This window comes from Lucilia sericata, unplaced genomic scaffold (assembly GCF_015586225.1).
Source record: "Lucilia sericata isolate MDLA Ls3-8-SP2 unplaced genomic scaffold, ASM1558622v1 Contig000949F_arrow, whole genome shotgun sequence".
Lineage (NCBI taxonomy): Eukaryota > Metazoa > Arthropoda > Insecta > Diptera > Calliphoridae > Lucilia > Lucilia sericata.
Window position 1 is genome coordinate 117,501 of NW_023994934.1, and position 20,990 is coordinate 138,490.

Consider the following 20,990-nt stretch of genomic DNA (forward strand, 5'->3'; position numbering starts at 1 on the left):
GATGACAAAGAATGTGATGAAGAGAAATCAATACCAAAGCCGCCACCAATCTATATACCAAATGTGGAAAATATAAGCGTTATGGTTAAGAAAATAAGTTCTGTAATATCACAAGATGATTTTAATTATAAGTCTTTAAGACAAGGTGAGGTTCGCTTAATGGTTAAAAATGTAGATGCTTACAGAAAGATAGTAAAATATTTAGAAAGTGCAAAAATAAGCTTCCATACCTTTCAGTTAAAGCAAGAAAAAGCCTTTAGAATTGTTATTAAGGGCCTTCATCATTCAACTCCGACAGAAGATATTAAGGCAGAACTATTATTATTAGGTCACCAAGTAAGATCTATTACTAATGCAAGAAGTCGTATTACAAAACAGCCTCTCTCAATGTTTTTTGTTGAATTAGATCCCAAAGATAACAATAAAAGCGTATATGATATTAAGTCTATTAACAATGGTATAGTTAAAATCGAACCGCCAATTAGAACCAATGACATGGTACAATGTCATCGTTGCCAGCTGTATGGACATACAAAATCTTATTGCAAAAGACCCTTCAGATGTGTTAAATGTGGAATGGATCATTCCACTTCTGAATGTACCAAATTAAGTGACTCATTGCCTCGCTGTTTACACTGCTTAGGTAATCACACTGCCAATTATAAAGGTTGTAAGGTTTATCAAGACCTCATATCAAAAAGGTCAAACAGGCAAAGATTAATTTCAAATAGCCAAAAAAATTCGAATTTTATTATTAATAATAGAGAATACCCTAATTTGAATGGTATGGATAATAGTAAACAACATCAGAACAAATATAATATCTCATACTCTGAAGCGCTAAAAACTCAAGATTTTAACTATAATGCTCGTTTAGAGAAATTAGAAAATTTAATGGAGAATTTAATGAACATGATGACTATGCTGATGACCAAACTATGCAAGTGAATCTAAGAATAGCAATATGGAATGCAAACGGTCTTTTTAACCACAAAAACGAAATTGAAATTTTCCTCATAAACAACATTATTGATATTTTGCTGATCTCTGAATCTCATTTTACTGATAAAACCTATTTTAAAATAAAAGATTATGATACTATTACTGCAAATCACCCAGATAATAGAGCACATGCTGGTGCAGCCATATTAATAAAATCACATATTAAATATGAAACCCTTAGTCCTATTGAGAAAACATATATTCAATCTGCTGGTATCCAAATTACTTGCGATAATTCTAGCGTCAACATTTTTTCCATATATTCACCTCCTAGGCACAATATAAAATGTGAGCAATATGAAGACTTTTTTGAGCAACTTGGATCTAAATTCATTGTTGGGGGTGATTTTAATGCTAAAAATCCATGGTGGGGATCACGTTTGACAAATCCAAAAGGCAAAGAGCTTTACAAATGTATATCGAGAAATCTCTATTCTTTTTTATCAACTGGTAGACCAACATATTGGCCAACTGATCCTGCGAAAATACCAGATCTTTTGGATTTTGTTGTTTTTAGTGGTATATCTAGAACATATTTGGATATATTGGACTCTGATGATTTAAGTTCAGATCATAGTGCATTAATAGTCACATATAGCACAACTTGTGAGTCAGTATCTAAATAATTTAATATCATAAATAATAAAACAGATACAATTTATTTCAAGAATTTGATAGAAAACAATCTTAATTTAAACATTTCCATAAAAAGTGAGCATGAATTAGATGATGCCATTGAAACTTTAAATAAAGTAATATACGAAGCTGCTTACTTATCTACTCCACAATATCCTGAAGTGATGGGTACTAATGTCTTTATCTCTACTGAAATAAGAGAACTCATAAGAAACAAGCGAATTTTACGCAGAATATACCAAAATAGTAGAAATCAAATTGACAAAGCTAATTGGAATAGAGCATCAAATTATTTAAAAAAACGTTTAAAAGAATATAAAAATGATTCTGTTAAGGCTTATCTTAAAAACCTTGATGTCAGTAAAACTGACGAACACAGTCTATGGAAGGCAACAAAATACCTTAAACGTCCCGTCAGTAGAAATATACCTATAAAGAAAAGCAATGGTGAATGGTGCAGATCTAATAAGAGTAAAGCTTATGTATTTAAAGAATATTTAGAGGAAACCTTTATTCCCTTTAATGAATGTACTTCGTCTCAACAAGACGAAATAAACAATTTTCTTGATATTCCTTGCCAAATGGATCGTCCAATTAAAAGTATATCTCCTTCTGAAGTTCAAGTTATGATAAGAAATCTAAATAGCACCAAATCTCCTGGATATGATTTTATTAGCCCAAAAATTGTTAAGTTGTTACCTAAAAAAGGCATTATATTTCTGACCACAATATTTAATTCTGTAATAAGATTGAACTACTATCCGTCGCAATGGAAATATGCAAAAATTATAATGATACTAAAGCCTAATAAACGAGAAAATGAAGTAACATCTTATAGACCCATAAGCTTGTTACCTGTATTCTCTAAATTATTTGAGAGACTCATATTAACAAGATTACTTCCGATATTAGAAGATAAAAATATTATTCCCGATCACCAATTCGGATTCAGGCACAAACATGGTACACCTGAACAATGTCACCGTATTGTGCAGGAAATAACTAAAGCCCTGGAAAATAAGTTATATTGCTCAGCTGTATTTCTAGATATAAGTAAAGCATTCGATAAAGTATGGCACTGCGGTCTCCTCTACAAAATAAAACAACTACTTCCTGCCCCCTACTATTTCTTATTTAAATCATATTTATGTAATAGATCATTCTATGTTCATATTAATGGCGATGATTCCTCCTTTGGAGTTATAAAATCTGGAATCCCACAGGGAAGCGTTCTGGGTCCTATTCTTTATACCATCTACACATCAGATATGCCTATCAACCATGAATTAACTATAGCAACGTATGCAGATGATACCGCTATTTTGTCTACCAATGACTCTTGATCTAAAGCTTCTGAAATGTTACAAAATCAGCTTAATATTATTGAAACCTGGCTACAAAAATGGAATATGAAAGTCAATACGGAAAAATCAGTTAACGTTACTTTCACTTTAAGAAAAGGTGATTGCCCAACACTTTATTTAAATGGAAATTCTATTCCAAAATCAAATAACGTAAAATATTTAGGACTCCATTTGGATAGAAGACTCACATGGAAAGATCATGTCAAAGCTAAAAGAGAACATCTAAATATTAAAACAAAGAAAATGTACTGGCTCCTTGGACCAAACTCAGAGTTATGTTTGGAAAACAAAGTCATTTTATACAAAACTATCCTGAAGCCAATTTGGACTTATGGTGTTCAACTCTGGGGAACAGCTAGCAATTCTAACGTTGAAATTCTCCAACGATATCAGTCAAAAACATTAAGATTATTGACTAATGCTCCTTGGTTTATAAGCAACAATATCTTGCACAATGACCTTAAAATACCCACAATAAAAGAGGAAATTAACAAATTTAGTGAACGATATCTACAAAGACTTAGTGATCATGAAAATGTGTTAGCTATTACCCTTTTAGACAATAGTGATGAGGTACGAAGGCTTAAAAGATTTCATGTACTTGATCTACCTTTTAGACGCTGATTATTAATACTTATTTCCTTTTTATTATTATTAAGTTCACTGGAACTTAATAATGTAAGTTATTGTTAATTATTAAAAAATTTGCTTAATATTTCTTGTAAAATAGATTGCAAATAAATGAATATACGAAAAAAAAAAAAAAAAATGTTGTCTGCCTGAGTCTTCTTTAATAAAGTTCATTTCTCAACAACAATAACAACAAGCAAGAGTAAAAGATGAATGATGCATGTGAATTTCTTGAAAAGAAAAAAAATGCAATTTATTATTTTGTTGCTAGCAAAAATTTAAAGAAACAAATTACAAACTTTCAAATTTGTTTAACAACAAAAAACGAATATTAATTTTATAGAAAACTTTATTAATGCACACGTATTGAGTGAAAAAGAAAAGAAAATAAGAAGAAAAGTATCAAAGTATTAAAATCTGGCAAGAATGAATAATGTGTGAAAAACTGTGGGAAGAAAGGGATTAAATCATAAAAACATAAGAAAACTTAAAGAAATTGTTTAAAATTTCATAATTTTTTGCAAATATTTTTGCATAAACTATTATCATAGAATGTGTGTCTCATCAATAGCGGGTCGTAACACATAAAGAATACGTGTAAATCATAAAAACCCGCAACTTGTGGGCCGCAAGTCGAGATACGTATTTTTGTAATAAATATTCTTTGCTATTATTAAGAGAAAAATAACAAGTAAGAGTGTTATATTCGGCTATGCCGAATCTTATATACCCACCATCACACCTCGTTTGACTCGAATGAAACTTACTTATGTCGAATTTCATCTATATACTCGTATTTTTTAGGCCAGTTATAAGCGTTAAAGTAATTTTCTGAAGGGGACCTTATATAGGGGGTAGGGTCAATTATGGGTCGATCCTCATTAATGAGCGTTGCAGTCATTTTCTGAAGGGGACCTTATATGGGGGGTAGGGTCAATCATGGACCGATTCTCATAAAATTTTTTAGATAGATTTTGACTCGTATGAAACTTACTTCTGTTGAATTTCATCTATATACTAGTATTTTTAAGCCAGTAATGAGCGTTAAAGTCATTTTCTAAAGGGGACCTTATATGGGGGGTAGGGTCAATTATGGACCGATCCTCATAAAATTTTGCATAGTGATTTTGGATCATAAGGAACTTACTTTTGTCGAATTTCATCGCCATATTTGTATTTTTAAACAAGATATGGCTGTTAAAGCTGCTTTTCGAGGGGCCACTTGTATGGGGGCTATCCGAAAACATGGACCGATATTTCCCATTTTCAATACCAAACAAACCTTACCTATAAAAAATATTTATGTGAAATTTCAACCCTCTAGCTCTTTCCATTCGGACTCTATCGTGCTTTCAACAGACAGACGGACGGACGGACAAACGGACAGACATGGCTAGATCGTCTTAGAATTTAATGAGGACCCAGAATATATATACTTTTGTGGGTCTATGACCAATATTTCGATGTGTTACAAACGGAATGACAAAATGAATATACCCCCCATCTTTTTTGATGGTGGGTATAAAAATGTTTGTTGAAATCTACGGAATCCAAATCTTCCACAATTCTGTGATGCTTTCGAGAAGTTTTCTACTGAAAATAAGCAAAATGGGTCCTTAAATAAAGGAGATATGAGCGAAAATTCGACACAACTTTTGAAAATTTCATCTAGAATGTGCATGCTTGGACAAAACGAAATAACAACAACAATAACTTACAGCTTCATATGGTACAGGTTGTTTTTGTAAAAACAAAATGGAACAAAAAAGAACAACAGGTTATGTTATTGTTTTGTTATGACCAAAATCAAAGATGGAAAATTGTGTGTGAGAAATTAAGCAGGGATGTAATAAAAGAACTATTTTTTGGTACTTTTTCGTTCTCTAACAGGTGTTTTTTGTGTAAAATTAAGCATGAAACAAGCTGACTAATGGAGAACCTGTAAAAGAGGTACTTGGTACTTTTTCGTTCTTAAATTGGTACTTTTTTTGTTTTCTTTTATTTAGAACCTAGAACTTGTTCGTTCTTCTAAAGGTACTTTTTGAATTTTCTATAATATTAAACTTAGAAACTTGAAATTAAGCATGTAAAGCCCGAACTAAGTAGGGGGCTTTTTGGTACTTTTTCGTTCTTCAAAAGGTACTTATTATGTTTTCTTTATAATTGAACCTAGAAACTTGAAATTAAGCATGTAGAGCCCAGAGTAAATGAGAACCTATAAACAGGGACTTTTTGGTACTTTTTCGTTCTTCAAAAGGTACTTTTTGTGTTTTCTTTATTATTAAACCTAGAAACATGCAATTAAGCATATAGAGCCCAGAGTAAATGAGAACCTATAAAAGGGTACTTTTTGGTACCTACTTTTTCGTTCTTCAAAAGGTACTTTTTGTGTTTTCTTTAATATTGAAACTTGAAACTTAAAATTAAGCATGTAAAACCTAGAGTAAATGAGAACCTATAAAAGAGAACTTTTTGGTACATTTTCATTCTTCAAAAGGTACTTTTTGTGTTTTCTTTAACATTGAAACTAAAAACTTAAAATAAAGCATGTATGGGCCGGAGTTATTGAGAACCTATAAAAGGGTACTTTTTGGTACTGTTTCGTTCTTCTAAAGGTACCTTTTATGCTTTTTTTAATATTGAAACTAAAAACATAAAATTAAGCATGTAGAACCTAGAGTAAATGAGAACCTACAAAAGGGAGCCCAGAGTAAATGAGAACCTATAAAAGCCCAGGGTAAAGAGGAGACTTTTTGGTACTTTTTCGTTCTTCTAAGGGTACTTTTTTTGTTTTCTTTAATATTGAACCTAGAAACTTGAAATTAAGCATGTAAAGCCCGTACTAAGTAGGGGGCTTTTTGGTACTTTTTCGTTCTTCAAAAAGGTACTTATTATGTTATCTTTATAATTGAAACAAGAAACATAAAATTAAGCATGTAGAACCGAGAGTAAATGAGAACCTATAAAAAGGGGACATTTTGGTACTTTTTCGTTCCTCAAAAGGTACTTTTTGGATTTTCTATAATATTGAACGTAGAAACATGAAATTAAGCATGTAGAACCTAGAGTAAATGAGAACCTATATAAAGGGGACTTTTTGGTACTTTTTCGTTCCTCAAAAGGTACTTTTTGGATTTTCTATAATACTGAACGTAGAAACATGAAATTAAGCCCAGATTAAATAAGAACCTATAAAAGATAACTTTTTGGTACTTTTTCGTTCAATAAATTTTGTGTGAATATTAAAAAAGTATATATCAACCATTTTGGAAAATTCCTTTAGTATACAATAGTTAATCCTCTCAGCTATTAGAATCCGAAGAAAAATTGTGCCATTTTTAGTTTTAACCATTTTTTTGAAAAATTTTAAAGTTTCACCTAAATATTAAAATTTGAAATTTTTAACAATTTTTGTTTGAATATTAAATAAATACATATTATTAGTTTTAATTCATTTCTTTAGTATACAATAGTTTATCTTCTCGACTATTAGAATCCGAAGAGAAATGTTGCGATTTTTAGTTTAAACCATTTGTTTAGCAAATTTTAAAAATTTCACCAAAATTTAAAATTATTAAATTTTTAAAAAATTTTGTTTGAATATTAAAAAAGTACATATTAATAATTTTAGAAAAATTATTTAGTACTCAATAGCTTATCCTTTCAGCTATTAGAATCTGAAGGAAAATTTTAAGATTTTTAATTATAACGATTTTTTGTTGAATTTTTAAATTTCACCTAAATTTGAAATTTTTAACAAACTTTGTTGGAATATTACAAAAGTACATATTAACTGTGTTAATTAATTTCTTTATAATTCAATAGTTTATCTTCTCAGCTTTTAGAAACTGTAGGTAAATTTGGCGATTTTTAGTTTTAACCATTTTTTGGCGAATTTTAAAGTTTCACCTAAATTTTAAAATTTTAAATTTTTAACAAATTTTGTTGGAATATTACAAATGTATATAAAAACCGTTTTAATTTCTTTCTTTATTATTGAATAGCTTATCCTTTCAGCTACTAGAAGAAGAAGAAAAATTTTGCAATTTTTAGTTTAAAACATTTTTTTTGGCGAATTTCACCAAATTTTAAATTTTTCAAATTTTTTACAACTTTTGTTTGAATTTTAGAAAAGTACATATTAATTATTTAAGAAAATTTGTTTAGTATTCAATAGTTTATCTTATCAACTTTAAGAAACAGAAGAAATATTTTGCGATTTTTAGTTTTAACAATTTTTTAGCGAATTTTAAAATTTCACCTCAGTTTAAATTTTTTTTAATTTTTAGCAATTTTTGCTTGAATATTAAAAAAGTACATATTAACCATTTTAGAAAATTTCTTTAGTATTTAATAGCTCATCCTCTCAGCTATTAGAATCTAAAGAAAAATTTTGCAATTTTATTTTTTAACAATTTTTTGGCGATTTTTTAAATTTCACCTAAATTTGAAAATTTTCAATTTTTAATAAATTTCGTTTGTATATTAAAAAAAGTACATATCTACCATTTTGGAAAATTTCGTTAGTATTCAATAGTTTAACATCTCAGCTTTAAGAAACAGAAGAAATATTTTGCGATATTAAGTTTTAACCATTTTTTGGCGAATTTTAAAAATTTCACAAAAATTTAAAATTTTTCAGTTTTTAACAAACTTTGTTGGAATATTACAAAAGTACATATTAACGGTTTTAATTGATTTCTTTATTATTTGATAGCTTGTTCTCTCAGCTATTAGAATCTAAAGATTTGCGATTTTTATTTGTAACGAATTTTTAGTGAATTTTAAAATTTCACTTAAATTTAAAATTTTTCAGTTTTTAACAAACTTTGTTTTAATATTAAAAAAAGTACATATCAACCATTTTGGAAAATTTCTTTAGTATTCAATAGTTTAACTTCTCAGCTTTAAGAACCAAAAGTAAAATTGTGCGATTTTAAGTTCTAACGAATTTTTGTCGAATATTTAAGTTAACGCTAAATTTGTCACTTTTTTATTATGAATATTTTTTTTACATTTTTCTATTAGTATTAGCTATTTCACTTAAAAACATTTTAAAATTTTCTAAACCACAAACATACATTTTAACCTAAATTGCTTTCTTCAAAAACTCATTAATATTGCATTAACTTTGACATAACTGCTCTTAACCTAACAAGGTAATTTGCCAAAAAAAAAAAATGAAAAACAGGTAACATACCAAATTGATCTTTAATAACCTTTTATAGACTAAAGCTCTGATTCATAAAATGTTATTAAAAGTTTATCAAACAAAATTGCAAACAAAATTTATTCTATAAACCTTTGATAAAGGTTTAAGAATAAGATTTTTAAAAATATGTCTATGTCCCTCATGTTTGAAACACATTTTCATAGAAAAACCCAATTTTTACACATTTCAAACTTAACACAATAATTAAACCACATGAACAACAGTAGAGAAGAGTAGAGAAGTATCCTTAAAGGACCTTTACTTGCCAATACATTCATACAATTGCTGTGCGAAAATTTTCCAACAATATGTTTAAGTATTCAATTTACATCGGAACAAAAATTCTCCAAATTACAAGATATACCAAAAACTACTTGAAAATCTTTCAATAACCTCTTAGCACTAAAGAATTTTTAGGGTAAAACTTAAAATTTTGTTATAAAGAAAAAAAAATTGCGCCTTAACTTACATTAAGTTTATCATTGCCTGCATTTAGGGGTATAGGAGGTGTGGGAGTGGCAGATTTTTCCTGTTGGTTTTCTTGATTTTCCATTTTGATTACAAAAAACTTTTTTATTTCAAATGAATTTTTTCTTTTTTTTAATATTTTTTCAATTTTCTCACTTTTTTTAAAACTTTTTTTAAATAAAGTCCTTTTTTCAATAAAGTTCTTTTAATTATGTTATGACTCCGTTTAGTTAAGAGTAAAAATTTGTTAAACTGTTCTAACGCTTAGACGTCCAACGAGTAACTGACAGCGTTAGTAGGTTATAAACCTTCTTTAACATAAACACAACATGTTTAAACATGATACAACAAAATCAAACCGAAAAAAAGCACAAACAAAATGAAAACACAAGTCAGTAACAAAAAAAGTACAAATGGCAAAAAATTTAAGAAAAAAAAAAAAAAAAAACACAACAAAACAAAATGTATGCCACACTAACTACAATACATAAGAGTTTTGCTACTGCAACAACAACAATAACAAGTGAAAGAAAACAAGAACAACAACACTTGTTTAAACTTTAACAATAGTTGAAAATCAAAACATTAACTTTTACATTTTATGTTTTGTTTCCTTTATTCGTAGTTTACTAACATTCGGTAAAATGAGAAAAACAAATGAAAACCGAAAAGCTTTTCTCTATGGTTGTTGTTGTTAAAGAGAAAGAGAGTTAAGTTAATAAAACAGTATAGCCAGATGTTTGCAAAGAACTATTTACAAGTTCCTCTAGTATTTTATATGCTAATTTTACGATCTTTCTGAAGATCCCAGATATCAAAGGGTGCTAAATCGGGGAACAATTTTATCAGATATGCTTTCGAGAAGTTTCCTATTTAAAATTAGTTCAGTTCTACGTTAGATCTAGTTCAGTTCTAGTTCAGTTTTACTTTAGATCTAGTTCAGTTCTAGTTCAGTTCTAGTTCAGTTCTAGTTCAGTTCTAGTTCAGTTCTAGTTCAGTTCTAGTTCAGTTCTAGTTCAGTTCTAGTTCAGTTCTAGTTCTAGTTCAGTTCTAGTTCAGTTCTAGTTCAGTTCTAGTTCAGTTCTAGTTCAGTTCTAGTTTCAGTATCTAGTTCAGTTCTAGTCAGTTCTAGTTCAGTTCTAGTTCAGTTCTAGTTCAGTTCAGTTCAGTTCTAGTTCCAGTTCTAGTTCAGTTCTAGTTCAGTTCTAGTTCAGTTCTAGTTCAGTTCTAGTTCAGTTCTAGTTCAGTTCTAGTTCAGTTCTAGTTCGTTCTAGTTCCAGTTCTAGTTCAGTTCTAGTTCAGTTCTAGTTCAGTTCTAGTGTCAGTTCTAGTTCAGTTCTAGTTCAGTTCTAGTCAGTTCTAGTTCAGTTCTAGTTCAGTTCTAGTTCAGTTCTAGTTCAGTTCTAGTTCAGTTCTAGTTCAGTTTCTAGTTCAGTTCTAGTTCAGTTCTAGTTCAGTTCTAGTTCAGTTCTAGTTCAGTTCTAGTTCAGTCTAGTTCAGTTCTAGTTCAGTTCTAGTTCAGTTCTAGTTCAGTTCTAGTTCAGTTCTAGTTCAGTTCTAGTTCAGTTCTAGTTCAGTTCTAGTTCAGTTCTAGTTCAGTTTCAGTTCTAGTTCAGTTCTAGTTCAGTTCTAGTTCAGTTCTAGTTCAGTTCTAGTTCAGTTCTAGTTCAGTTCTAGTTCAGTTCTAGTTCAGTTCTAGTTCAGTTCTAGTTCAGTTCTAGTTCAGTTCTAGTTCAGTTCTAGTTCAGTTCTAGTTCAGTTCTAGTTCAGTTCTAGTTCAGTTCTAGTTCAGTTCTAGTTCAGTTCTAGTTCAGTTCTAGTTCAGTTCTAGTTCAGTTCTAGTTCAGTTCTAGTTCAGTTCTAGTTCAGTTCTAGTTCAGTTCTAGTTCAGTTCTAGTTCAGTTCTAGTTCAGTTCTAGTTCAGTTCTAGTTCAGTTCTAGTTCAGTTCTAGTTCAGTTCTAGTTCAGTTCTAGTTCAGTTCTAGTTCAGTTCTAGTTCAGTTCTAGTTCAGTTCTAGTTCAGTTCTAGTTCAGTTCTAGTTCAGTTCTAGTTCAGTTCTAGTTCAGTTCTAGTTCAGTTCTAGTTCAGTTCTAGTTCAGTTCAGTTCTAGTTCAGTTCTAGTTCAGTTCTAGTTCAGTTCTAGTTCAGTTCTAGTTCAGTTCTAGTTCAGTTCTAGTTCAGTTCTAGTCAGTTCTAGTTCAGTTCTAGTTCAGTTCTAGTTCAGTTCTAGTTCAGTTCTAGTTCATTTCTAGTTCAGTTCTAGTTCAGTTCTAGTTCTGTTCTTCTTTAATTCTATTTCAGTTCTATCTGGCAACCCCTTTTTTTTAACCATTTTATTAACACTCTCAATTCTGTCTTGTTTTCTATTAAACAAAAGCTTTCATTACCCTTAAAAAACTAAGCTTTACAGCTGAAAAAGAAATCAAGAAAAAGCTGAATTTGTTTACTATTTAATATTTTTTTTATTATGTTTTCAACTTTTATTTTTATTTTGATGCCATATTTTATCATCACCTACTTATGTTGCATTAATGTACATTTTGTTTTCTACAAATGCTGCCACACAAACAAATGTTTTATTAAACAAGAACACCCCCTATTTAGGCCTCAAACCCAACCGGCTAAATCCCTTAAAGACTAGAAAACAGACACACAGCAAGCAAATCTCATAAATTCATTCAACATTGTGATGCTTAAAACAAAAGTGTCAGAAAAAAACGAAAAATAATGAATGAATGAATGAAAGGTGGGGGATGGATAGGGAAAAATAAAAAAAGTTAAAGAGGTTGAGGGACATTATGGAAACCAGTGCCCTAGGTCAGAGTTAACTGGGTTGTAGCATGGTGGTGTAACATAATGTTTATAATAAATTTGTGTCAGCAGGGGTGAAAGACAAAGAGAGAGCGAGGGCGGGAAGGAAGGAGAGAGATATAGAGTTCATTGGTTGCTGCCACACGTATTAAATTAAAACGCAATAAAGTAACACAAATTAATAATGAATGATTTAGCACAATAATAATCATTTTTTTTCATCTTGTTTTTTTTGTGCTGACTGCGGTTTTTATTAAAGCATTCTAACTAACATTATTTTATTAGAATTTTTCATAAAATAGGAGCAACAATTTAAAGCAATTATTAAAATTCACCTTTTGTCAGAGTAAGTAATAAATAGTAAGAAAATTAAGACAGGAAAGAACATACTTAACTGGGTTTTAGCCCCAAAATATGCTATGCTTTTTTACTGCAAATGTTGAAAAATCTTCTATATACCCACATATAATATACACAAGAGTCGTGTTAACATGTGACTGATTTCCAATCGCAGTATAAGGAACTTTTTGGGGTCAAAGGGCACTATACTCTATATTCTAGCCTACAGTCTAGTCTATATTCTAGCCTACAGTCTAGTCTATATTCTAGCCTACAGTCTAGTCTATAGTCTTAGTCTAGTCTATAGTCTAGTCTATAGTCTAGTCTATAGTCTAGTCTATAGTCTAGTCTATAGTCTAGTCTATAGTCTAGTCTATAGTCTAGTCTATAGTCTAGTCTATAGTCTAGTCTATAGTCTAGTCTATAGTCTAGTCTATAGTCTATAGTCTAGTCTATAGTCTAGTCTATAGTCTAGTCTATAGTCTAGTCTATAGTCTAGTCTATAGTCTAGTCTATAGTCTAGTCTATAGTCTAGTCTAGTCTATAGTCTAGTCTATAGTCTAGTCTATAGTCTAGTCTATAGTCTAGTCTATAGTCTAGTCTAGTCTATAGTCTAGTCTATAGTTTAGTCTATAGTCTAGTCTATAGTGTAGTCTATAGTCTAGTCTATAGTCTAGTCTATAGTCTAGTCTATAGTCTAGTCTATAGTCTAGTCTATAGTCTAGTCTAGTCTATAGTCTAGTCTATAGTCTAGTCTATAGTCTAGTCTAGTCTATAGTCTAGTCTATAGTCTAGTCTATAGTCTAGTCTATAGTCTAGTCTATAGTCTAGTCTATAGTCTAGTCTATAGTCTAGTCTATAGTCTAGTCTATAGTCTAGTCTATAGTCTAGTCTATAGTCTAGTCTATAGTCTAGTCTATAGTCTAGTCTATAGTCTAGTCTATAGTCTAGTCTATAGTCTAGTCTATAGTCTAGTCTATAGTCTAGTCTATAGTCTAGTCTATAGTCTAGTCTATAGTCTAGTCTATAGTCTAGTCTATAGTCTAGTCTATAGTCTAGTCTATAGTCTAGTCTATAGTCTAGTCTATAGTCTAGTCTATAGTCTAGTCTATAGTCTAGTCTATAGTTTAGTCTATAGTCTAGTCTATAGTCTAGTCTATAGTCTAGTCTATAGTCTAGTCTATAAACTAGTCTATAGTCTAGTCTATAGTCTAGTCTATAGTCTAGTCTATAGTCTAGTCTATAGTCTAGTCTATCTATAGTCTAGTCTATAGTCTAGTCTATAGTCTAGTCTATAGTCTAGTCATATAGTCTAGTATCTAGTCTATAGTCTAGTCATAGTCTAGTCAAGTCTAGTCATAGTCTATAGTCTGTCTATAGTCTAGTCTATAGTCTAGTCTAATAGTTCTAGTCTTAGCTCTAGTCTAGTAGTCTAGTCTATAGTCTAGTCTATAGTCTAGTCTATAGTCTAGTCTATAGTCTAGTCTATAGTCTAGTCTATAGTCGTATCTAGACTAGTCTAGTCTATCGTCTAGTCTATAGTCTAGTCTATAGTCCTAGTCTAGTAGTCACTAGTCTAGTCTATAGTCTAGTCTATAGTCTAGTCATAGTCTAGTCTATAGTCTAGTCTATAGTCTAGTCTATAGTCTAGTCTATAGTCTAGTCTATAGTTAGTCTATAGTCTAGTTAAGTCTAGTTCTTGTCTAGTCTATAGTCTAGGCTTAGTCTAGTCTATAGTCTAGTCTATAGTTAGTCTATAGTCTAGTCTATAGTCTAGTCTATAGTCTAGTCTATAGTCTAGTCTATAGTCTAGTCTATAGTCTATTCTATTATTTAGTCTATAGTCTAGTCTATAGTCTAGTCTATAGTCTAGTCTATAGTCTAGTCTATAGTCTAGTATTAGTCTAGTCTATAGTCTAGTCTATTAGTCTAGTCTATAGTCTTAGTCTATAGTCTAGTCTATAGTCTAGTCTATAGTCTAGTCTCTAGTTAGTTATTAGTCTAGTCTATAGTCTAGTCTATAGTCTAGTCTATAGTCTAGTCTATAGTCGAGTCTATAGTCTAGTCTATAGTCTAGTCTATAGTCTAGTCTATAGTCTAGTCTATAGTCTAGTCTATAGTCTAGTCTATAGTCGAGTCTATAGTCTAGTCTATAGTCTAGTCTATAGTCTAGTCTATAGTCTAGTCTATAGTCTAGTCTATAGTCTAGTCTATAGTCTAGTCTATAGTCTAGTCTATAGTCTAGTCTATAGTCTAGTCTATAGTCTAGTCTACAGTCTAGTCTATAGTCTAGTCTATAGTCTAGTCTATAGTCTAGTCTATAGTCAAGTCTATAGTCTAGTCTATAGTCTAGTCTATAGTCTAGTCTATAGTCTAGTCTATAGTCTAGTCTATAGTCTAGTCTATAGTCTAGTCTATAGTCTAGTCTATAGTCTAGTCTAGTCTATAGTCTAGTCTAGTCTATAGTCTAGTCTATAGTCTAGTCTATAGTCTAGTCTCTAGTCTAGTCTATAGTCTAGTCTATAGTCTAGTCTATAGTCTAGTCTATAGTCTAGTCTAAGTCTAGTCTATAGTCTAGTCTATAGTCTAGTCTATAGTCTAGTCTATAGTCTAGTCTATAGTCTAGTCTATAGTCTAGTCTATAGTCTAGTCTATAGTCTAGTCTATAGTCTAGTCTATAGTCTAGTCTATAGTCTAGTCTATAGTCTAGTCTATAGTCTCGTCTATAGTCTAGTCTATAGTCTAGTCTATAGTCTAGTCTATAGTCTAGTCTATAGTCTAGTCTATAGTTCTAGTCTATAGTAGTCTAAGACTATAGACTAGGACTATAGACTAGACTATAGACTAGACTATAGACTAGACTATAGTCTAGTCTATAGTCTAGTCTATAGTCTAGTCTATAGTCTAGCTAGCCTATAGTCTAGTCTATAGTCTAGTTCTATAGTCTAGTCTATAGTCTAGTCTATAGTCTAGTCTATAGTCTAGTCTATAGTCTAGTCTATAGTCTAGTCTATAGTCTAGTATAGTCTAGTCTATAGTCTAGTCTATAGTCTAGTCTAGTCTAGTCTAGTCTAGTCTATAGTCTAGTCTATAGTCTAGTCTATAGTCTAGTCTATAGTCTAGTCTATAGTCTAGTCTATAGTCTAGTCTATAGTCTAGTCTATAGTCTAGTCTATAGTCTAGTCTATAGTCTAGTCTATAGTCTAGTCTAGTCTAGTCTAGTCTATAGTCTAGTCTAAACTATAGACTAATCTCTAGTCTGTAGCGAAGCACCCCGGTTACTCTAGTAAATCATATTTAGAATAAAGAGTGCTACTTGTGTGTGTTTACCTACGCTTCTCTAATGTATGAGTGAGTATTGCTTTCAAAACAAAACAAAAAAAAATACTCATGAGTATTGTTGTATTTTCACATTACATTGCTTTTTCTTATTTGTTCGTTCTACATTGTTTTACAAGTTGTATGTAGTAAATGTGTAAAAGTGGCTTATTATGTGGGAGCATTTTTTCAAGAAACAACAGCAAAAAATCTAGAATAATAAGGTAATTGTACCTGCTGCATTTAATTTCCTAGTATTAACGGTATTGTTTTTTCTTTTTCTTTCTACTCTGTAATTTTCCCATTAGTTTGACAATATCATTGGTGCGCTAACTTGAGTGTATTAATTTGAGTTGAAGAACCCCTTTTTCTCTTTGATGATGTTTTAGCTTTAAAAAATTGCGTTCTGTTGTTTAAAAACAGTAAGAAAAAGAAGAACAATAAAATGTTTGAAGAAAGAAAATTAAAACGTTTTGTTTTACTTTCTATGGTTGAATGTACTTTGGTATTTGTGCGAATATTTTTCCTAATAAATTCCCAGTAAATGACCTTGAGTTATATAATTAAAAGGAAAATATTGTATTAAAGATAATTTTTGAAAATAGTTGTGGGATATTGTAGACTTTTTAGAACCTAAAAATAAATCAATAAGTTATTTACAGACAGACATACTTTGCAAGTCCTTCAAATACAGAATTTAATTAAAATTTAAATATTTCTGCAAGAATACTTTGAAGTTTTCCTTTTGCTCTTTTAAAAAAGAAACATTCGTATAACAAAAACATTAAACAAAATCTGCATTTTGTTTTAACTCTAGTATTCCTATTGCCATTTAATCTATCAAATTGTATTTGTATGTGGAACTGTCAATCATGTGTGTGTCATATTGAGTTGTGATTTGCCACAAGCAGCAGTCAATTTGCCCATTAACATTCAACATAGATAAAGAAATAAGAAAACAATTTACGAAGGCGTATGATGAATGAATAAATTTAAGAATTTAAAAATTAAGTAAACAAACTGGTGAACATACATACATTCACAGTACATAACAAGAATAGTAGTAGACATTGCAACAACTAAGATTAGACAAAATTCCAAAAAATTATTTTATGGAAATTTTTTTGTGCCAACAGGTGTGAGTGAGTTGACTGCTGTAGTTGAACTTTAAAAACACTATTTCACAGCCAAACACCAAATTTCCATTAATTTTAATAACACATTTTGTTATTTTCATTCTTTTATTGTAAACATACTTTTTGATGGAAATATACATATATACATAACTACGAAAGAGATTTTCGACACTAATGCCCCAAATAAAAGAAACATTTGAAAATATATTTCGCAAAAATAAACATGGATTTTTTTTTATAAAATTGCGATAAAAAATAACATTTTAAAATTCCATACATGTATAAAATACATATACATAGAATACATGTACACTGAAACAAATATAGATATTATGTACTGAAATAAATTTGCATTTAGTTGCAAAACAAATGTTTATTAAGTGTGAATGACACTTAACACAAATACAATACAACAAATGTAGAAACTGTCAAAAATGTTCGACATAAACAAAACAAACACACAAGTATTTGTTATTGTTTTAAAATATGGAAATTAAATTAAAATTAAAGAAGGGTTTAAAGCAGACATTTAAAAGAATAACATGTTCAAGAACAATTCACTAACTAGACTATAGACTAGACTATAGCCCAAACTAGACTATAAACTAGAGACCAGACTGTAGACTAGACCATAGACTAGACTATAGACTAGACTGTAGACTAGACTATAGATTAGACTATAGACTAGACTATAGACTAGACTATAGACTAGACTATAGACTAGACTATAGAATAGACTATAGAATATACTATAGAATAGACTATAGACTAAACTATAGACTAGACTATACACTAGACTATAGACTATAGACTACACGATAGACTAGACTAGACTATAGGCTATAGACTAGACTATAGACTAGACTATAGACTAGACTATAGACTAGACTATAGACTAGACTATAGACTAGACAATAGACTAGACTATAGACTAGACTATAGACTAGACTATAGACTAGACTATAGACTAGACTATAGACTAGACTATAGACTAGACTATAGATTAGACTATAGACTAGATATTGACTATAGATAGACTATAGACTAGACTATAGACTAGACTATAGACTAGACTATAGACTAGACTATAGACTAGACTATAGACTAGACTATAGACTAGACTAAGACTAGACTATAGACTAGACTATAGACTAGACTATAGACTAGACTATAGACTAGACTATAGACTAGACTATAGACTAGACTATAGACTAGACTATAGACTAGACTATAGACTAGACTATAGACTAGACTATAGACTAGACTATAGGACTAGACTATAGACTAGACTATAGACTAAGACTATAGACTAGACTATAGACTAGACTATAGACTAGACTATAGACTAGACCTATAGACTAGACTATAGACTAGACTATAGACTAGACTATAGACTAGACTATAGACTAGACTATAGACTAGACTATAGACTAGACTATAGACTAGACTATAGACTAGACTATAGACTAGACTATAGACTAGACTATAGACCTAGACTATAGACTAGACTATAGACTAGACTATAGACTAGACTATAGACTAGACTATAGACTAGACTATAGACTAGACTATAGACTAGACTATAGACTAGACTATAGACTAGACTATAGACTAGACTATAGAATAGACTATAGACTATGACTATTGACAAGACTATAGACTTAGAATAATAGACTTACTATAGACTATAGACTATAACACAAGACTATAGTTGTTCAGTTCTTGTTCAGTTCTAGTTCAGTTTCTAGTTCAGTTCTAGTTCAGTTCTAGTTCCAGTTCTAGTTCAGGTTCTAGTTCAGTTCTAGTTCAGTTCTAGTTCAGTTCTAGTTCAGTTCTAGTTCAGTTCTAGTTCAGTTCTAGTTCAGTTCTAGTTCAGTTCTAGTTCAGTTCTAGTTCAGTTCTAGTTCAGTTCTAGTTCAGTTCTAGTTCAGTTCTAGTTCAGTTCTAGTTCAGTTCTAGTTCAGTTTCTAGGTTCAGTTCTAGTTCAGTTCTAGTTTCAGTTCTAGTTCAGTTCTAGTTCAGTTCTAGTTCAGTTCTAGTTCAGTTCTAGTTCAGTTCTAGTTCAGTTCTAGTTCAGTTCTAGTTCAGTTCTAGTTCAGTTCTAGTTCAGTTCTAGTTCAGTTCTAGTTCAGTTCTAGTTCAGTTCTAGTTCAGTTCTAGTCAGTTCTAGTTCAGTTCTAGTTCAGTTCTAGTTCAGTTCAGTTCTAGTTCAGTTCTAGTTCAGTTCTAGTCAGTTCTAGTCAATTCTAGTTCAGTTCTAGTTCAGTTCTAGTTCAGTTCTAGTTCAGTTCAGTTCTAGTTCAGTTCTAGTTTAGTTCTAGTTCAGTTCTAGTTTCAGTTCTAGTTCAGTTCTAGTTCAGTTCTAGTTCAGTTCTAGTTCAGTTCTAGTTCAGTTCTAGTTCAGTTCTAGTTCAGTTCTAGTCAGTTCTAGTTTCAGTTCTAGTTCAGTTCTAGTTCAGTTCTAGTTCAGTTCTAGTTCAGTTCTAGTTCAGTTCTAGTTCAGTTCTAGTTCAGTTCTAGTTCAGTTTCTAGTTCAGTTCTAGTTCAGTTCTAGTTCAGTTCTAGTTCAGTTCTAGTTCAGTTCTAGTTCAGTTCTAGTTCAGTTCTAGTTCAGTTCTAGTTCAGTTCTAGTTCAGTAATACAAAAGTGATCAAATTATGACTTGACTACAGCTAAATCTTGATTGTGTATAATCCTAGTATACGAAAATATCAATAAAAACATAAACACTTTCTGACATATTGCTGTCTACATACTATAATCACCCTTTATTCTAAACATAAACACAGAACTAAATAAAAATAAACAAACAAATAGCCCCAAAAAAGTAATAAAAATAATAAAAACAATTCTTTAAAGAAAAGAATAACAATTGAAAGAAACAGCTTAAATATTCTTCGATGGCATTAACAATTTAAAACTCACACAACCCACCTTCAAAAAAAAAAAAAAACAATACAGCACTCTGTGCCAAAATTAAAAAAAAAAAAAAGTAAAAAACAATAACAAATACAAATCAAATACAACAACAAAAAATTAAAACAAATCACATTGAAAACAAAAGAAAAAAACGCCGCAAATATTTGAAATCCTTAGACAAAAGAAAATAAAAAGAACGAAGTAATAAAAAATGTATTAAGAAGAAAAAAACAACAAAAATTGAATGGTCTAGTATATTACAATAAAAAATCAAAATAAATACTATAGTATAACTATATGATAAATACAAGATTAAAAGAATATTTTTGGCCAAAAAACACAAAATTACCACAACAAGCTTTATTTCCCTTTCCTCTTCCCTCTGCGCCCATTTAAAAAATATTATTGACTCTCGAGTCTTATCATCATAATGATGGTTCATGATGGTTGACCATAGACTTGTAATTTAGAAAATTAATATCACTCACTTTGTCAACATTTTATTAATGATTTCATGTGTTCGGGTGTGTAATTTACAATGTTTACAAGTTGAAAAAATTAAAAATTTTTGTAAAATTTATAGAAATTATTATATATATAAAACGTTTTCTTTTAGAATGAATGTTTCTTTGTTGTGATTTGAAAAGAGAGAATGAGGAACAACGGGGAATGTGAGATTTTTATCGGCTAATGTTTGTGCGGGGGTGCGAATGTAAAAACGGTTTATCATACACTGAGAGAAAAAATATATAAATTGAATAAGTATGGAGAAGACTATAGACTAGAATATAAACTATATTAAAGACTACTATTGACAAGACTAGACAATAGACCAGAATATAGACTAGATTATAGAATAGACTATACTTTAGACTAGACTAGACTATAGACTAGACCATAGACTAGACTATAGACTAGACTATAAACTAGACTATAAACTAGACTATAGACTAGACTGTAGACTAGACTGTAGACTAGACTATAGACTAGACTATAGACTAGACTATAGACTAGACTATAGACTAGACTATAGACTAGACTATAGACTAGACTATAGACTAGACTATAGACTAGACATAGACTGACTATAGACTAGACTATAGACTAGAAACTTATAGACTAGACTATAGACTAGACTATAGACTAGACTATAG

At 30.3% G+C, this 20,990-nt stretch overlaps 1 protein-coding gene across 10 annotated transcripts in view; it reads right to left on the reverse strand.

Moving 5' to 3' along the window:
* LOC119609219 (uncharacterized protein ZK1073.1) overlaps positions 1-20,990 on the reverse strand; it is a 76,954-nt gene that overhangs the window by 35,601 nt on the left and 20,363 nt on the right. Inside the window, exon 1 of one of the 10 annotated variants that reach the window (XM_037963939.1) lies at positions 9,314-9,595. The exons of the other annotated variants lie outside the window; for them this stretch is intronic. Within the exon in view, the coding sequence (XP_037819867.1) occupies positions 9,314-9,397 (84 nt within the window). The 5' untranslated portion in view covers positions 9,398-9,595. Of the gene's footprint in view, positions 1-9,313; positions 9,596-20,990 lie in introns of those variants that run through there. 10 annotated transcript variants of the gene reach the window in all.